This window comes from Solanum lycopersicum, chromosome 6 (assembly GCF_036512215.1).
Source record: "Solanum lycopersicum chromosome 6, SLM_r2.1".
NCBI classification, from domain to species: Eukaryota; Viridiplantae; Streptophyta; class Magnoliopsida; order Solanales; family Solanaceae; genus Solanum; species Solanum lycopersicum.
The window spans coordinates 50,984,684-51,004,023 of NC_090805.1; the positions used below are offsets into that span (position 1 = coordinate 50,984,684).

The window sequence follows — 19,340 nt, forward strand, 5'->3', positions numbered from 1 at the left end:
TTTATGATTTGAAGTTTATGAATGATCATTTGAGTTATCAGATTCAAATTTAAAATTAATAATATTTAGTAGATTTTCTTTAACACGTAGAAATTGATATGAACATGCTTTTAACAGTAGGAAGATAAATTGGATAAACAGAGAAATTATCATTTCTTATTGGATAAATATATCTTCAAATACATGGTAAAAATCCAATATTCTTCTCCCTTCTTTTCTCTTTTATAAATTTCACCTGTTAAGAGTACTCATAAGGAAAAAGAAAAAATCTTATCTGAAATAATTGAACTTATTATTGTCTACTAATTCAGTCTTCATTCTTCATATCATCATATGTTCTTTCCCTCTAGCCAGCGCGAATAGAACGCCAACGCCTCTTGTGGTTTGTACTCAGGCACGGTGTGTCCAGCTCCCTGAAGGTATCGGAAATCAATTGATAGAATCAAAGAGGAAAAAATATAGAAAAATGAATTTTTTTTCTAGATATGAACATACCTTAATAGTTATAAATGTGAGGTTGTTGTCATAACCTTGTATGTAACTGCAGAAAATATATTAACCATTTAACACATTAGAGAAGTTTAACATGAAGAGGATTTAGAAGGTGAAAACGCGAACATACCCTGCAACTTCTTCATTCACATACCAAGGCCTCCATTTATCCACGATTGGATATCCAAGTGATCTTGTCCATTTTTCTGAACCAGTGAATGGTACACACATATCGTGATCCCCACTGCAAGAAACAAAAAAGTGAACATAGTCGTTCTGGTTATAGCATCAAAAAAGATCTCGGATAATTTGTGTGTGATCAGGTACATGCTTACTAACAAAATTTTCCTTAGGCAGCCTACTACATGAGTATAGTGGAAGAACATGTTATATTAATGGTTGAACGTTAGTTTGATAGGGAAAACATCTCACAAAAATTCAAAGCAGTAAATAGAGAATCATGTCAAACATTTAAAGACGTCACTGAAAGGGAAAGAGTGTCATATAAGATGGGACATAGGAGTAACTACTACAGATCTCTACTAGTAGCGCGCATATGTAGACAATTGTCTTTTTCTTGAGGACTAGTGTAATCATGGTAATCATTGACAGGTCTTTACATTTACACAGCGCATTTAAATTGGAGCATGAGAAACCATAGATGAGGTCAGATTCGTATTATTTGTATCTTTGTTTTCACATCTCCACAGTCCACAGTATGTAATATCTACCTGCTATCTGGTAAGAGATAGTTGTAAAACTTAAAACTATTTTTTTTTAATTTCATGAGTAGTGTGTACTTAAAATGGGGGGCTATCGTATTCGAGAAACCAAGTAGTTTTCTAATCCCAATAAGTATGTGCTTTAGGCACTTAGACAATAGAATATACATGAAATGCACAGGACAAGAAGTTTTAGCTGTAATTCAAAAGAAAGAAAAAAAAAGCATAGAGGGCAGTTAGAGACTTAGTAATCTATTGAACCTGTATATGAGTGCCCGATATCCCCGAGCTGTGAGGTTTTTGTGATACGGAATCATGCTTCCAGAATCATGACTTAGACCTATTTTGTCTGTGCATAGCTCCCATGGACCTATCAACGTTGTCTGTTGTATCATAGCATTGAACCATAAATCACCAACTTTATTTTTTTGTTTTGGTTTTTGTAAAGGTAAATCATCATCTTTAAAGCTAGTACAAGACAAGAAAATTGTATCTTACTTGTTCAGCATGAATTGCTTTACGAACATCTTCATTGTTTAGCCATGCAGTAGCAACACGATCATCCTGCATATTTCATTTCAGTGTTGAAGATTAAACTGCCATGATGCTAAAAGAGTCAGAGATAAGGAAATTCAATCCATTAAAGAGGTCACAAAAGGATAAGTGGGGGTTCCAAAATAAGAAAGTCCTAGTGAAGCTTCAAAAGCAAGAAATGAATTCCTCAAAGAGGGAACAAAATAAGCTTGAAAGAACTTAATACTTACAACAGTAGGACAATAGAATAAGTGGATAAGAATGCCTAAAAGATAAACAGAATGCATAGCTAGAGCAATTGACATGTTTCGATACAAAATTAGTCAAGTTGGGAATTCAATGGAGAACCATTGTTAGAAAACAAACAAAGGAAACACAAAGTCAAGAGTGACTTACAGTGCAAGGGACATATAAGTCATTAAGAATTTCCGGCCAAGTTGGGACATGTCCCGCTCTTACTGGAGCTTTAAAAGGCCATGCACGGCCAAACATTCTTTTTCTGACAGGAAGAGGCCTTTCTGTCTCACCTAGTTTACGAAAGCTCATGGGCAATCTTGAGTTACCAGTGGTAATTGCACTAGGTTCTTTGCTGTGGTAACACGGTTCAAGAATGTCATAGACATTTAGATCATTAACTACCTGCAATAGGCGAAAAGGTAAATTGGGATCAATAAAGCAGACCAAGAAATTGCTGTCTCGACGAAATGTATCAACTATGACAGAACAACACCTTACCTGTTCAATTCTATCAAGCTTGTCTAAACAATTACTACCCACTGGTTCGTAGAAATTTCCATGGCATGCACGAACAGCTTCCTGAGCATGAAATAGAATAATCAGAGACCATTTGCTAATAGACAAAGAGGCGACGATTATGTTTTTGCTGATATATTGGAGTGGTAGATATATACACATAGCTTAACATTTGTTTTGTAACATCTTTTTTTGGCAGATTAGAATTGATCACTATCTTCTGGCAATTTCATCTATGTTTGACAAACCTTCTCATATGTACTAGAAGCTAGTAAGGCTCCAATATCTGTTATGCTACAATAATTTGGAGCATGTCCTAATTAAAAGCATTAGATGCTTCAAAGCATCATCTTTTGCCAGCTATGACTTCTAGAAATCTAAAACAGATTGAGAAGTCAAATGATTCAAGCACTAAAAAATCAAACAAGAAGAAGCAAATACCTCATATAAGTCATCTGAAATAAGGCCCATACCATGTTGAAATGGAACAAGAGCATTAGCATCTATTTTCTCATCTGTCACACCATTTCCCACCATGTAGCCCTGTGTGCAATAGAACGTTAAGAGTTAACAGCCCAGACAACTAGTTAACACGTGAAATCTTGAAATAATATATACCTTAAAGTTGATAGCGGGTGTTACTCCAGCATCAATACCTAAAACACATAAGCAGAAGAAAGTTAGTTTGTTTGGCCCACCACACCAACCAATGCATGTTCATTTAAGATCCATATTACCTTTTACTACTTCGTAAGACAAAGTTGGCACATATATTCCTGCATAAGACTCTCCAGATATGTAAAATGGGTTCGTGAGGAACTCTGGGTAGATCTCAAACCACTAGAAAGAGCATCATTTAGTAGAACAACAAATGAGTTAGGACACAGCATAAAACTAGAAACTTTAACAATCAACTCAAGGTTATGTAATATTACCTTGAGGAGAAACAAATGGGTATCAGATGCAGTCTTCAAGTCTCCTGTCTCGTATTCAGATTTATTTTTCGAGTAAGATAATCCAACACCAACAGGAGAATCCAGATATATTACACTGGAAACCTGGAAAAATCAAATCATAATGAGTGCCTAATGAAATGCAAGCATATGATCAAGTAGAATTAAAACAAATAATAACCTTGGACCAACTGTATGGATTGTTATGCAGAGAAGGCAGGCTAGTACTTGGCTTTCCCAACTCATAATTAAAAGGTCCTGCAATGTAAAGAAATACCCTTCCTTATTATAAAAAAAACAACAAAAAGCTATGTAAATGAAATCCTTTGTTTATGATGAATAAGAATAGCAACTGCATCTCTATGGACTACATTTCCAATTAACATCTTTTACTTGAGCTGGTTAAAAGAATTTTCAAATCTGTCAAGGAAGAAATCAACATTTTTATGTCAATTGCAGAGACTGTCAAAAACACAGTTTTGGTTGACCAATTATCTATGTAAAAGATTAAAAAGTTCTCAACTTTTATACATTGAATGTGTTTGAAAAAAAAAACATTTTTACACTAGCAGATCACTTAAAAGATAACTACAAGTATGAGTTAGAAAAGGGCAATCCGTTGCACGAAACATCTCACTTTAGCAGGGTTTGTACTCTAATGCAGGCATTAGTGGTTGCTTCCATAAAAAGCGAGACGACTAACATGAAGAATAAGAGAGGATATCAACTACAAAATGCAAAGACTCTTTAACCTATAGATAAACCAAACGTGCTATTAGTCCTCACTCTATGTACAACTATAAAACAAAAGGAGATCTACATCTACTATTAAAAAAAAAAATTCAACCTTGTACATATAATGTAATTTTACAACAGAAGGGTTGTTACCATGCTCATAGACAAATCCATCAAAGCTTGAACAACCAGGTCCACCATTAAGCCAAAGAACAACTGGATCATTTGATGGGTCTCTTTCAGATTCAACAAAGTAATAATACAAATTCTTGCCATGACTTTCATCTATATTAACATACCTGAAACCCCATTTTCAAGAAACATTCAGAAAAGTAAAAAAATCAAGATAAAGTTGAGATCTTTTTATCAAAAAACACAAAAAGAATACAAACCCAGCATAATGTTTTGAGTGAAAAGTGCCATTGAAGCCAGGGATTTGAGTTACCAGTGCACTCTGAGGTGCCCCTTCTGTTACCAAAAACAAAAATGTCAACAAACTGGCAATTAACAGTAACTCATAATGTAAAATAAAGTTTTTTCTTGCCATGTTTGGTATATCAAGATTCTGAAATTTTTTGATGGGTTTTTATAGTTTGAGAAAATAATTAAACTGTATCATCATACTAATAAGTTAAAAGTAGTCCATCAAATTTTTTTTTGCTTATAAGTCAAGATTGGGAAAACTAACAGAATATAAGGTTTTCAAAATACAGTAAATTAGTTATTGTATGATTTTTACTCAATTTAAAATACTGTAAATTAGTTATGGTATGATTTTTACTCAATTTTTTTTTAGGTTGTTTTTAATTTTAATTTTTCATGTGACATATTTAAGATCATAAAATTAAAAAATATTTTGATAATTTGATATAATTTTACTATACAACTATAAAATTAAAAATATTTTATTTTAAATTCTATTTTAAATTAAATTAATTCACTCTTTTTTAAACGAATAAAATATATTATAATTGAATTTATCGAACCAAGAAAGATAATACTATAAATGAACTCACATGCTTAGGCTGGTATGACTTTTCTAACGGAAAATACTTTGTTATTTAATCATTGTTTTTGTTGAAACATTTTATGGAATTTGTTATTCTATATAAGTAGCTTTATATCTATTCTAAGTCCCAGCTAGAATTACATTTTTGAATAAATTATACAATATATATATATATATAGTAAGTTCCTAACCTACTAGAAAAATGATAAATTCCGTTTATATTATTATTTATTGATTTTATTGATGCTTTCAAAATAATATAATAAATAAATTTTATAATTAATTAAGTATAAATTATTTTTTACTATTTTATTTTAATCTTAATATCTTTTGGAAAAATCTCATATATCACAAATTAAGAAATATATTTATATATTTTATGTCTAATTAAATTGCAATTATTGATGCCACACATTTTCATATAATACAAGCTCCCACCTACTATCCTTTTTTTCTTTTTTTTTTTTAAAAAAAGCAAAAAGCTCATTTTGCTGTTAGATTATTAATTTATTGGAAGTCTGATAAAAAGGGTGACTGTACATACCACATCAAATCATTTTTTTTGTAACAATTCCACTAAACAAAATATTTTAAAGTTATGATAGGTAGATATTATTATTATTATTATTATTACATATTATTACCGATATTTGACCTAATCAAGTTGGTATGAATTATCTCAGCTCCAATCATGAAGGATAGCTACGAGAAATCAATTTCAAGTCTCTGAAAAATTTCGATTATGCTTAATCATCATAATATTCATAATCGATATTGAAGATAAATAGAGAAGTTCAATTACAATCATTATTGATTCGCCTTATAATTTTTTGAAAATATTTTATTTTTGTTCATTTATAGTACGTAAATAAAAGAAATTTCAGAGCAGATAACAAGGTTGATTAAAACCAATGTTATAACAATAGTATCCATTATACAACTAATTTTTGTGTAATTCATAACAATAAGATTACTTAAAAGTATACACATATATATATTTGTAGAAAAATATTACATATCACACGCCATTGCATGCACGATGTGCCACACCTGTTTTAATATTGTTACTTATGAATCACATTAACAAATTCTATCTTTATTTGTAGCTATTTTTTCTAATATTGTACGAATAATCTCTTTACGTTAGCACACGAAATTGTTTAGCTTTTTGTGGTTTTAGTTTACCCCTGCTTATTCAACGTGACAACGACAATAAATGATATTCCTTTCGTCCTATTTTATATGACTTTTTTTTATTTCAAGATTCAAATAAGTTTATCCAGTACATTTTTCATAGATATTTTGAACATTTTGAATTATCAATGACTTATAGTACTTTTTACTTAGTTTACAAATATATGAATTTCATTTTCAAAAGATTGAAAATTTCATGCACAAATTTTTCAGTCAAACTTAAATTATTTGACTCTCGAAAATTAGAAAGTGTCACGATAGAGGGATAATAAATCTTCCTTCTAATTTTTATGAGATAGAGATATTGTTTTCGATTAACGTTGTGTTCAAATACTTGTTGATGAGCTTAAATAAGTGTGGGAGATGAATATTGGAGTGAAATAATTAATATGAGCATGCATGCCTTAACAGTCAAAAGGTACATTAGATAACATACAATTACTAATTTCTTATTGCAGACAGAAATTGATGATAAAAATCCAATATTATCATAGAAAAATCTCTGAAATAATTGGACTTAATGTCTTCTAATTCAGTCTTCATTATTCATTTATATTATTGTTGCCCTCTAGCCACTCTTCCAATTCAATCTTCATATTATCATATCTTCTTGCCCTCTAACCAGCGAGAGTAGAACGCCAACGCCTCTCGTGGTTTGTATTCTGGCACGGTATGTCCAGCTCCCTGAACATATCCGAAATCAATTTAGATCAAAGAAAGGAAAAAAAAAACAGAAAAATGAATGTTTTTCTTGATATGAACATTACCTTAATAGTCATAAAAATGAGGTTGTTGGCATAACCTTGTATGAAACTGCACAAAAAAGATTTAAGCATTTGAAATGGATATTGCAGAATTGCAATACATTTGAGAAGTTAAAGAGGTTTAGAAGGTGAAAACGCGAACATACCCTGCAACTTGGTCATTCACATACCAAGGCCTCCATTCATCCACGATCGGATATCCAAGAGATTTTGTCCATACTGCTGAACCAGTGAATGGAACACACATATCGTGATCTCCACTGCAAAAAAACAAAAAAAATGAACATATATAATCGTTCTGGTTATAGCATCAAAGAGACCATCTTGGATAATCAGTGTGTCATCAGGTTCTATGAGTATCTATAGTGGAAGAACATGTTATAGTTGCTTTGATAGAAAAAATATCACAATTCAAATTTTGAAGTTAGAGACTTAGTAATCTGTTGAACCTGAATATGATTGCCCGATAGCCCCGAGCTGTGAGATTTTTGTGATATGGAATCATGCTTCCAGAATCATGATCCAGATCTATTTTGTCTGTGCATAGCTCCCAGGGACCTATCACAGTTGCCTGTTGTACCATACGATTTTGGAACGAATGAATCACCAACTCTATTTTTTTTATTAAAGGTAAAGATGAGAAAATTGTATCTTACTGGTTCAGCATGAATAGCTTTACGAACATCTGCATTGTTGAGCCACAGTGTAGCAACACGATCATCCTGCATATTTCATTTCAGATTATAATGTGTCTGTTGAAGATTAAACCGGCATGATCCTAAATGAAATAGAGATAAGGAAATTCACTCCATTAAAGAGAGTACAAAATAAGCAGAACTTAAAATTTACAACAGTTGGGACAATAGATCGTATGCTTAAAAGATAAACAGGATGCATAGCTAGCTAGAGTAATCGACACGTTTTGATATAAAATTAGTTAAGTTGGGAATTCAATGGAGAACCATTAGAGAACAAACAAAACATCAAGAGTGACTTACTGTGCAAGGGACTTCTACACTATTGAGAATCTCCGGCCAAGTTGGGACATGTCCCGCTCTTACTGGGGCTTTATAAGGCCATGCACGGCCAAACATTCTTTTTCTGACAGGAAGAGGCCTTTCTGTCTCACCTAGTTTACGAAAGCTCATAGGCAATCTTGAGTTACCAGTGGTAATTACACTAGGTTTTTTGCTGTGGTAACATGGTTCTAGAATGTCATAAACGTTTAGATCATAAACTACCTGCAATAGGCAAACAGGTGTATTTGGGTTAATCAAGCATAGCAATGAAATGCTGTTCAAGTATGACAGAATAATTAACACCTTACCTGATCAATTTTATTAAGCTTTTCTGAACAATTACTATCCACTGGTTCGTAGAAATTTCCATGGCATGCAACAACAGCTTCCTGAGCATGAAATAGAACAATCAGAGACCAGTTGCTAATAGACAAAGAGGCAATGATCATATTTTTCTGATATATTGGAGTGGTAAATGTATACACACAGCTTAACATTTGTTTTGTAACATCTTTTTGGCGGATTATAATTGACCACTAATTTGCCAGCTATATATTACTTCCAGAAATAAAAGAACAGTTTGAGAAGTCAAATGATTCAAGCACTAAAAAACCATACAAGAAGAAGAAAATACCTCATATAAGTCATCTGAAATGAGGCCCATACCATGTTGAAATGGAACAATAGCATTACCGTCTATTATATCATCTGCCACGCCATTTCCCACCATGTAACCCTGTGAGCAATAGAACGTAAAGAGTTTACAGCCCAAACAACTAGTTAATTAACACGTGAAAATCTTGAAATGTACTATACCATAAAGTTGATAGCTGGCCTTACTCCAGCATCAATACCTAAAAGACAGAGGTAGCAGAAAGTTAGTTTGCTTATCCCCTGCCCTAGCAGTAGGAACAACCAATACATGATTACCTTTTACTACTTCAGAAGCCAGAGTTGGTACGTATATTCCAGCATAAGACTCTCCAGATATGTAAAATGGGTTCTTGAGGAATTCCGGGTAGATCTCAAACCACTAGAAAGAGAGAGAGAGAGAGAGTATCATTTAGTTGAACGATGAACGAGTTAGAAGGACAAAGAAATAAATGAATTTTATTATACGGAACAACTATAAAACTTATAACTCCACCGGTATGCACTGCTCACATTGTAGTAGGTTGATTGCTAGCGTAAAACTAGTAAATTTAAGTATGGAATCAAGTTTATGTAGTTACCTTGAGGAGAAATGAGTGGCTATCAGATGCAGTCTTTAAGTCTCCTGTATTATAGTCAGATTTATTTCCCGAGTAAGATAATCCAACACCAACAGGAGAGTCCAGATATATTATATTGGAAACCTGGAAGAATCAAATCATAATGAGTGGCTAATGAAATGTAAGCATATGATAAAAGTAAAATTAACACAAATAATAACCTTAGACCAACTGTATGGATTGTTGTGCAGAGAAGGCAGGCTACCACTTGGCTTTCCAAAATCAAAATTAAAAGGCCCTGCAATGTAAACAAATACCCTTCCTTTTATAAGTAAAAAACAACAAATATGATGAATAAGAATGGCAATTGCATCACTATGGTACGACATTTCCACATCCCCATGTTAGCAGGGTTCGGTAGGGATGTGATGTAGACAGTCTACTCTAATACAAACATTAATGTCTGCTTCCACAAAAAAAAATGGAACTACTAACATGAATTATAAGGGAGGGTATCAACTACAACATGTGAAAAAACATTGATAATGTAAAGATTCTTTACCCTAAAGATTAACCAAACGCGCTATTAGTCCGTCACTCTGTTTGAAACAGGGGTGGAGACAGAATTTTCACAAAAGGGGATCTTCATCTACTATATGTATTTAAATAGAATTCAACCTCGTACATATAATGTAATTTTTCAAACGAAGGGGTTATTACGTACCATGCTCATAGACAAATCCATCAAAGCTTGAACAACCAGGTCCACCATTAAGCCAAAGAACAACTGGATCCTTTGATGGATTTCTTTCAGATTCAACAAAGTAGTAATACAAATTTTTCCCATGACTTTCATCTATATTAACATACCTGAAAACCCCATTTCAAGAAACATTCAGAAAAATACAAAAATCAATATAAAGTTTACATCTTTTTATCAAAAAGAATACAAACCCAGCATAATGTTTTGAGTTAAAAGTGCCATTGAAGCCAGGTAGTTGAGTTACCAGTGCACTCTGAGGTGCCCCTTCTGTTAACAAAAACAAAAATGCCAACAAAGAAATTAACAGTAGATTATAGTGTAAAACAAAGTTTTTTTTTGCCATGTTTGGTATATGAAGATTCTGAATTTTTCATGGTTTTTTATAGAATCATACTAACAACTAGTCCATCAACTATTGCTTCTAAGCCAAGATTAGGAGAAAGTGACAGAAGATAAGGTTTTCAAAATATAGTTAGAGTCTGTTTGGCAATACTGTTGTTAGGAAAACCACTTATTTTAAGAAAAAAAAGTATTTTTTAGTAAAGAAATTAAGCTAGTCTTTGGGCCATTTTTTAAATATTTTTAGCAAATATTATGAAATTTTACTATGTGTTTGGTGATAGTATTTGAAAAATATATTTCACTTTTTCAAAAATATATGATTTATATTTAGTTTTAAAAACTATCAGTAACCATAAGTTTGTATTACAAGCAGGGGCGGACCTACCCTTTACCATAGGGGTGCACGTGCAACCGGTAACTTTCGAAAAAAGCATATGTATAGATGTATATTTATTTTGAAAAACTGGTAGAAACTAAGATATAGTTAACAGTGCACCCATAAAAAACATAAAAGTGCTCTTGTGCAATAGGCAGAAGGTAGGGTGCACCTAAAACCTTTAAATCCTGGATTCGCCTTTGATTACAAGAAAATTCGAACTTGTTGCAATAAATAACAATGTCGTAGTTTGGAGTGAGTACAACAATCATCACTCAATACATCGTGAAATAAACAAAGCATATGATTTTGTTACCCTGAGCCGATTGTTCATCATTTTCATCAACAATCATATCATCACTTTCATATTCACGGAATATTTGATCACTACTATGATGTTCAAGTAAAAAAAATATGTAATACAACGCAAACACTATTACATAAGGTGCTTTGTAAAAAATAAAAGTTTGATGTAAAATTTCAAGTTTCAAAAGATCCCAGATAATGAGATTTGACCCAAAATACTAGAAAAAACTAATATTTGAGAATTTGAGATATTTGTCAAATTATGAAAAAATGTATGGACAAAAACTATTTGCCAAATCTTTCCGCAAATAATATGGGTCACAAGGGATTGTTTGGTTATTGTATAAGAGACATCTTACACATGTATTAAAAGTTGTATTAGTTTTACTATGTTTCGTAGAAGTTTTGTGTTAGATATAAAAGTCAACATAACTTATACCATATTTGGTTGGTAAGAATTTAAATGTTGTATAAAAGTTATTCATGTATTAATTGATACGATATTTGGTTGCATTTTTTTATAGTCTAACATAATTAATATCAACATAGCTTATGAGAGAATCTATATATAAAGTTATGCAAGATAGAAGGTGAAATATGTGAATATTAGTTATACATGTATTAAAATGATAAATTACAGATTTACCCTATTAATTTTTTTTTAATGGGTAACTTTATTATTTTCCTATATATATTTGTTGTTTTTATTTCTTTTAATATATAGATCATTTTCATTTCTTTTAATTTTTTAAAATAAAACTTTATTGTTTCCCTACTATATATAGACTATTTTTATTTCTTTTTATATACTTATAGTATTTTTTTTATTTATTTATGCAAATATAAATATTTTTTTAATATTAAAAATTTGATTGTATATTTTTGACGGTACATGTGTTAATCAAGTATAACATTATATTCCACGTTTTATTAGCATGTATTAGTAATATTTTGTAAATAATATATATTAATGATTTACAACAAGTTTAATATTCAATAGTTAATCATTCATATATTGTAATCTCTACACAACTAAATAATGCCTACATAATTAATATCTGCATAACTAATACCCACATAATTAAACTCAACATAACTAAACTCTGTATAACTAATACATGCATAAATAAATCATGCATAACTAATACATGTATAACTAAACCATGCATAACTAAATACCTGCATAATTTCAATAAGTAACCAAACGGCTCCTAAGTGTTTAATAAATCACTAAAACTGTTTTTAAATAAAAATAGGAACATTTTTTTACGTAGCCGTATAGAAAGCTAAAAATTTTAGCCGTATAGAAAGCTAAAAACAATTTATAAATGTTTACCAATTTGTTTTTTATTAATTAATAGCATATCTAGTATGTTATTGTATAGCTTCCTATGTACTCTTTGATTCCGATGGAAAATCAAAATTAAAATTTTAAGTTTATAAGTTTGAATTTTTTTTAAAAAATAGTGTATTGAATAAACAAAACATATGGTATTTATGATTTTTAAAGATAAATATAAAGTAGGAACCAAGCATCCCTAACATATAAGCAAAATCGTAATTTCATTCCTATTTTTCTCCATTCAATTCATTCTTTATTTAGTATTGCATTACTCACTTCATTTTATTTACGTGATACTATTATTTATTGACTTTATTGGAAATAATACTATAAACATGTTTTATATTTGACAATCTTCCAAATTTTAGCCTTTTTTTTGTTTATTTTTAAAAATCTCACGACATCTTAATAGGATAAATTATTTTTAAAAAAAATAATTATTTGCAATTATTGATGCTATATTTGTTTTATAGTGAAAAACCTCCCACCTACGATCCCTTTTTCATTTTCTTTTTTTAAGCAAAAAGCTTATTTTGCTTATTTAGATTATAAATTTATTCATAAGTATAATAAAGAGAGACGAGTCAACAAAATATATGGTTTAGAGTAAAATAAAATATATTCAAAAAATTGTTAAGTTTATTTTTATGAAGTCTATATAATGATAAGATATATAAGAGAAACTTCATCTAACATTCATCTAATAATAAAAGCTCAATATATAATATGTGTTAAATGCATGTTATGAATTCTGAATCAATGTAGACAATAGTACGAGTTTGAAGGAGAGAGAAATCGAGTTTTAAATATTCTAAGTTGTGATTTATAATAATTTTAATTAATTTTTAAATAATATATATTTTTATCTTTCTTTCAATTTATGTGACACATGTGAAATTTCAAAAATTAACCACGTTTTGATATGTTTTTCAAATATTTGAAGTTGTTAATTATTGTAATTTATAATACTCTTAGTGTAATTATCAAATAATATATGTTACTCCTACAATCTCAATTATACAACACAGATGAAATTATTAAAGTTAACCATTTTTTATTTTTTTTTGATATTCTAACTTAACTTTAGTACTATTTTTTATAATTACATAACACATAAAAAAATTTATCTTAAATTAATTAAAATATGAAAAGAAGTAGTTTGTTATACTTTCCACGTAGTTTAATCATCAAAATAGAAAATTTATCATATAATAAAGTGAAAGAGTTTAATAAAATATAACCATTCAATATTTCTTCCTTTTCCATTCTTTTACTAATATACTTTTATATCATCAAAGTGCGTATATGAATTGTTAGGGACTTCGTAATAATAAAAATATGAAAAGAAGGATTAAATTCAAACTCTTTCCCATAAAAAAATAATTTGTTAGTGCTAAACAAAACAAAAATAATCCAAGTCATTAGTGTAAAACAGAAAAAACAAAATAAAAATGGTTCAAATCGTAAGTGGTCAGTAAGAAAAAAAAACAAAAAAAATGGTCCAAGTTTTACGAAAGTGCTCGAAAAGAATAAGATAACAAAAATGGTCCAAATCGTAAGTGCTCAACCAAAAAAAATGATAAAAGTTGTAAGTATTCAAACAAAAACATATGAATATCTCAAAAAATATATATAAATTCACCTAAATTTAATAATTTAAATATCAATTTATACGTAAAAACTTATCAAAATATAATAAAAATTGAATTTATATATAACGTTAATAATTATGAACTCAATACTAAAATTTAAAAAATTAAATAATATAAAATTTAAATTCTGAATAAAGATGTATGTAAAGTAGATGAATCTTATTAATGAACTTATGACACATGTTAAAAATCTAAATTGGTCCTAAAATATAAAAGGAACATGGCCAAAAAGGAATGGCACCACATAAAGTTAATGTAGATGTCATGCCACAAAATTGGGATATCCAATAATAATAAAAACAAGAATAACAATAAACAACAACTAATCAAAACACACATTTAAAATGTGCTTAATATATCGTTCACTTCTTAAATTGTTATCTTTTTAAGAGATAACATCTAAAAAGTATGTGGAGCACATTGATCATTTTAAAAAATTATCTCCAAATTTACTTTTAGATTTTTTAACAATTTAAAAAGAAAATTAAAAATATATTTCATTTAGAACAATTCAAAATTGTAATTGAAGTTATGTTTTTTCATAATTTTGAGATAAAAACATATTTAAAAGTATAATTTTATTTTTATATCTGAACTATTGAAAGCGTGAGTTTCATACTTAAATTATCACTTATTAGTTTGAGAAACGCATTTTAATGGTGAGTGTAATGCACTCTCTCTTTCTCTTAAAGAGTATGACTACGGCTTGTCAATACACACATCAAATTCTTAGTTTTTGATTTCTCACTCTCAAATCAATTCCCACGAATCCATCATTTTTTTCTAGCAAGGGTAGACTCCTCTCGCACGCAAAGACATTACATATCGTTTTAAGCAGAGATTTTGAACCCATTAGATTCATTAAATTCGACGCTGAAGATATTATTTTATTCTTTAAAGTACTAAATTAGATATTATTTTATTTATTTAAAAAAAATCCACTCCGCCTAACCTTTCGCATTCAATTTTTTCCCAGTTTTATGTTAGATATATACATATTAAAAATACTTTTACATATCGCCTCAAGACTCTTTATAAAATAAAATTTTTATTATATTATATTATATTCGGTAGTAGAAAAAAATCCTAAAAATATATGCACATATCTATTTAGTATTTCTGTAATCTTTTAATTTTTAATTAATATTAATAGTTTATTAATAAGAGCATGCATGACTCAACAGACACAAGGTACATTGGATAACATACAAATACTAATTCCTTATTGCAAACAGAAATTGATGATAAAAATCCAATATTATCATAGAAAAATCTCTGAAATAATTGGACTTAATGTCTTCTAATTCAATCTTCATTATTCATTTATATTATTGTTGCCCTCTAGCCACTCTTCCAATTCAATCTTCATATTATCATATCTTCTTGCCCTCTAACCAGCGAGAGTAGAACGCCAACGCCTCTCGTGGTTTGTATTCTGGCACGGTGTGTCCAGCTCCCTGAACATATCCAAAATCAATTTAGATCAAAGAAAGGAAAAAAAAAAAAACAGAAAAATGAATGTTTTTCTTGATATGAACATACCTTAACAGTCATAAAAATGAGGTTGTTGTCATAACCTTGTATGAAACTGCACAAAAGATTAAGCATTTGAAATGGATATTGCAGAATTGCAACAGCACTAGTTAAACATAAAGAGGATTTAGAACGCGAACATACCCTGCAACTTGTTCATTCACATACCAAGGCCTCCATTCATCCACGATCGGATATCCAAGAGATCTTGTCCATAGTGCTGAACCAGTGTATGGTACACACATATCGTGATCCCCACTGCAACAAACCAAAAAATGAACATAATTTTTCTGGTTATAGCATCAAAAAAGTTCTCGGATAATTTGTGTGTGATCAGGTACATGTTCACTAACAACATTTTCCTTAGGCAGCCTACAGCAACATGAGAATAGTGGAAGAGCATGTTATAATTACTGTGATAGCGAAATTATCACAAAAAAATGCATAGAGAGAAGTCAAGAGACTTAGTAATCTATTGAACCTGTATATGATTGCCCGATAGCCCCGAGCTGTGAGATTTTTGTGATAAGGAATCATGCTTCCAGAATCATGATACATAGTTATTTTGTCTGTGCATAGCTCCCAGGGACCTATCACAGTTGTCTGTTCTGCATGAATAGCTTTACGAACATCTGCATTGTTGAGCCACACAGTAGCAACACGATCATCCTGCATATTCTCATTTCAGATTATGTGTCTGTTCAAGATTAAACCACCATGATTCTAAAAGAGGGAACAATATAAGCTTGAAAGAACTTAAATTTACAACAGCTGAACTTAAAAGTGCATAAGAATGCTTAAAAGGTAAAACAGTATGCATAGGTAGAGCAATGGACATGATGTTTTGATATAAATTAGTTAAACGGAGAACCATTAGAGAACAAACAAAGATGAAGAGTGAGTTACAGTGCAAGGGACTGCTACACCATTGAGAATCTCCGGCCAAGTTGGGACACGTCCCTCTTTTACTGGAGCTTTAAAAGGCCATGCACGGCCAAACATTCGTTTTCTGACAGGAAGAGGCCTTTCTGTCTCGCCTAGTTTACGAAAGCTCATAGGTAATCTTGAGCTATTAATGGTAATTAAACTAGGTTCTTTGCTGTGGTAACACGGTTCTAGAATGTCATAGACGTTTATATCACTAAGTACCTGCAATAGGCAAAAAGGTGGATTTGGTCAATAAAGGCTAAATCAGAACAATGAATTGTTGTCTTGACAAAATGACAACACCTTACCAGATCAATTTTCTGAAACATCTTTATACATTCCTCTCGCGATGGTTCGTAGAAATTTCCATTGCATGCAGCATTAACTTCCTGAGCATGAAAACAGAATAACCAGAGACCAGTTGTGACATCTTTTTTGGCGGATTAAAATTGACAACTATCTTCAGGCAATTTCATCTATGTTTGATAAACCTTCTCATATATATCATAAGCTAGTAATGCTCCAATATGTGTTATGCTACAATAAGTTGGAACATGTCAAATGATTCAAGCAATAAACTTGAACAAGAAGAAGCAAATACCTCGAATAATTGATCTGAAATGAGGCCCATACCATGTTGAAATCCAATTAGAGCATTACCGTCTGTGTAGTCATCTGTCGCTCCATTTCCCACCATGTAACCCTGTCCGCAATAGAACGTTAAGAGTTTACAGCCTATACAACTAGTTAACACGTGAAAATCTTCAAACGTATTATACCTCAAAGTTGATATCAGGCTTTACTCCAGCATCAATACCTAAAAGACAGGTATTAGAAGGTAAGTTTGTCTATCCCCTGCCCTAGCAGTAGCAACAACCAATACATGATTACCTTTTACTACTTCAGAAGCCAGAGTTGGTACGTATATTCCAGCATAAGACTCTCCAGATATGTAAAATGGGTTCATGAGGAACTCTGGATAGATCTCAAACCACTAAAGAGAGAGAGAGGGAGCATCATTTAGTTGAACCACGAACGAGTTAGAAGGACAAAGAAATAAATGAATTTTACTATACAGAACAACTATAAAACTTAGAACTATAAGCTGCTCACGTTGTAGTAGGTTGATTGCTAGCGTAAAACTAGTAAATTTAAGTATGGACTCAAGTTTGTGTAGTTACCTTGAGGAGAAATTTGTGGCTATCAGATGCAGTCTTTAAGTCTCCTGTCACGTAGTCAGATTTATTGTTCGAGTAAGACAATCCAACACCAACAGGAGAGTCCAGATATATTATATTGGAAACCTGGAAGAATCAAATCATAATGAGTGAGTAATGAAATGTAAGCATATGATAAAAGTAGAATCAAACACAAATAATAACCTTGGACCAACTGTATGGATTGTTATGCAGAGAAGGCAGGCTACCACTTGGCTCTCCAAAATCAAAATTAAAAGGCCCTGCAATGTAAACAAGTACCCTTCCTTATTACAAAAAAAAAACTAGTAAATGCATCTTTATGGACTACATTTTTCAATTCACATCTTTTAATTTTAACCATCGTCATGTAAGCAGGGTTAGGGATGTAAACAGTCTACTCTGATACAAACATTAGTGTCTGCTTCCACAAAAATGGAACTACTAACAAGAAGAATAAGGAAGGTTATCAACTACAACGTGTCGGTGCGTAGCCACATAGTGTCAAGGGGACACCCTTCATCGGAAAAAAAATAGCATATAACATGATATACAAAATGATTAAATAACTTATTTTGGACACCCTTAACATAACAAATTGCTATTTGTGGACACCCTTTAAGAAATTTCTGACTACGCCACTGTAAAAATATGAACATGAATCAAACGCGCTATTAGTCCTAGCTCACTCTATGTCAAAAGGGGATCTTTATCTATTATATATACGTAAAAAAAGATTCAACCTTGTATATATAATGCAATTTTCCGACAAAGGGTTGTTACCTACCATGCTCATAGACAAATCCATCGAAGCTCGAACAACCAGGTCCACCATTAAGCCAAAGAACAACTGGATCATTTGATGGGTCTCTTTCAGATTCAACAAAGTAGTAATACAAATTCTTGCCATGACTTTCATCTATATTAACATACCTGAAACCCCATTTTCAAGAAACATTCAGAAAAATACAAAAATCAATATAAAGTTTACATCTTTTTATCAAAAAGAATACAAACCCAGCATAATGTTTTGAGTTAAAAGTGCCATTGAAGCCAGGGAGTTGAGTTACCAGTGCACTCTGAGGTGCCCCTTCTGTTAACAAAAACAAAAATGCCAACAAACAAATTAACAGTATATTATAGTGTAAAACAATATTTTTTTTTGCCATGTTTGGTAATATCAAAATTCTGAATTCTTTGATAGGTTTTTATAGCTAAAATTAACCGTAGCACCATACTGATAATTTTAATATATATATATATATATATACATATATATATATATATATATATATATATATATATATGTATATTAAGGATAATAATTTATAAAATATATATAATATAAATTTTATTGATATATGATACATTTCAACATACTTATAATATATTTTGTTTTCCAGTTTATTATCAAACTAGTTTCTGAGCACGCGCTTTGCGCGTGTAACCGATGAGTGTATTATTTCTTAAAAGATAGTATTACTAAATAATAAAATATGTCTAATTGAGATTTCTTA

General features: G+C 30.7%; 3 protein-coding genes across 3 annotated transcripts; all 3 read right to left on the minus strand.

Annotated features, from left to right (window-relative positions):
* Positions 1–129: 129 nt before the first annotated feature.
* LOC101258166 (serine carboxypeptidase-like 20) lies at positions 130–4,879 on the minus strand. Its single transcript, XM_004242392.5, has 14 exons — positions 4,582–4,879; positions 4,343–4,488; positions 3,636–3,712; positions 3,437–3,559; positions 3,239–3,341; positions 3,120–3,157; positions 2,943–3,044; positions 2,484–2,564; positions 2,145–2,387; positions 1,713–1,778; positions 1,476–1,597; positions 623–736; positions 496–541; positions 130–413 (listed from the first exon to the last, which is right to left on the minus strand). Exons 1-14 carry the CDS (start codon positions 4,734–4,736, stop codon positions 330–332), a joined length of 1,500 nt encoding a protein of 499 aa, XP_004242440.1. The 5' UTR covers positions 4,737–4,879; the 3' UTR covers positions 130–329.
* Positions 4,880–6,762: 1,883 nt separating this feature from the next.
* On the minus strand, positions 6,763–10,540 carry LOC544223 (wound-inducible carboxypeptidase). The gene is made up of 14 exons (NM_001247762.2): positions 10,341–10,540; positions 10,111–10,256; positions 9,608–9,684; positions 9,408–9,530; positions 9,106–9,208; positions 8,992–9,029; positions 8,810–8,911; positions 8,484–8,564; positions 8,155–8,397; positions 7,813–7,878; positions 7,606–7,727; positions 7,303–7,416; positions 7,160–7,205; positions 6,763–7,076 (listed from the first exon to the last, which is right to left on the minus strand). Exons 1-14 carry the CDS (start codon positions 10,490–10,492, stop codon positions 6,993–6,995), a joined length of 1,497 nt encoding a protein of 498 aa, NP_001234691.2. The 5' UTR covers positions 10,493–10,540; the 3' UTR covers positions 6,763–6,992.
* Positions 10,541–15,260: 4,720 nt separating this feature from the next.
* Positions 15,261–19,028, minus strand: LOC101257276 (serine carboxypeptidase-like 20). The gene is made up of 13 exons (XM_004242389.5): positions 18,841–19,028; positions 18,611–18,756; positions 18,010–18,086; positions 17,809–17,931; positions 17,519–17,621; positions 17,407–17,444; positions 17,229–17,330; positions 16,936–17,016; positions 16,607–16,849; positions 16,182–16,369; positions 15,845–15,958; positions 15,710–15,755; positions 15,261–15,624 (listed from the first exon to the last, which is right to left on the minus strand). Exons 1-13 carry the CDS (start codon positions 18,990–18,992, stop codon positions 15,541–15,543), a joined length of 1,497 nt encoding a protein of 498 aa, XP_004242437.1. The 5' UTR covers positions 18,993–19,028; the 3' UTR covers positions 15,261–15,540.
* Positions 19,029–19,340: the final 312 nt, after the last annotated feature.

What these genes read in the sequence shown, in the direction of transcription:
- LOC101258166 (XM_004242392.5), bottom strand. Translation starts at nt 4,736, where the DNA reads ATGGCAAGAAAAAACTTTATTTTACATTATGAGTTACTGTTAATTGCC. An exon ending in TGGATTTGTCTATGAGCATG is followed by an intron (nt 3,713 to 4,342) that starts GTAACAACCCTT and finishes TTTACATTGCAG; the next exon opens with GACCTTTTAATTATGAGTTG. An exon ending in AAGCAATTCATGCTGAACAA is followed by an intron (nt 1,598 to 1,712) that starts GTAAGATACAAT and finishes ATGATACAACAG; the next exon opens with ACAACGTTGATAGGTCCATG.
- LOC544223 (NM_001247762.2), bottom strand. Translation starts at nt 10,492, where the DNA reads ATGGCAAAAAAAAACTTTGTTTTACACTATAATCTACTGTTAATTTCT. An exon ending in TGGATTTGTCTATGAGCATG is followed by an intron (nt 9,685 to 10,110) that starts GTACGTAATAAC and finishes TTTACATTGCAG; the next exon opens with GGCCTTTTAATTTTGATTTT. An exon ending in GGCTTCTGAAGTAGTAAAAG is followed by an intron (nt 9,030 to 9,105) that starts GTAATCATGTAT and finishes TCTGTCTTTTAG; the next exon opens with GTATTGATGCTGGAGTAAGG.
- LOC101257276 (XM_004242389.5), bottom strand. Translation starts at nt 18,992, where the DNA reads ATGGCAAAAAAAAATATTGTTTTACACTATAATATACTGTTAATTTGT. An exon ending in AGCCTGATATCAACTTTGAG is followed by an intron (nt 17,331 to 17,406) that starts GTATAATACGTT and finishes TATTGCGGACAG; the next exon opens with GGTTACATGGTGGGAAATGG. An exon ending in TTTCAGATCAATTATTCGAG is followed by an intron (nt 17,017 to 17,228) that starts GTATTTGCTTCT and finishes TTTCATGCTCAG; the next exon opens with GAAGTTAATGCTGCATGCAA.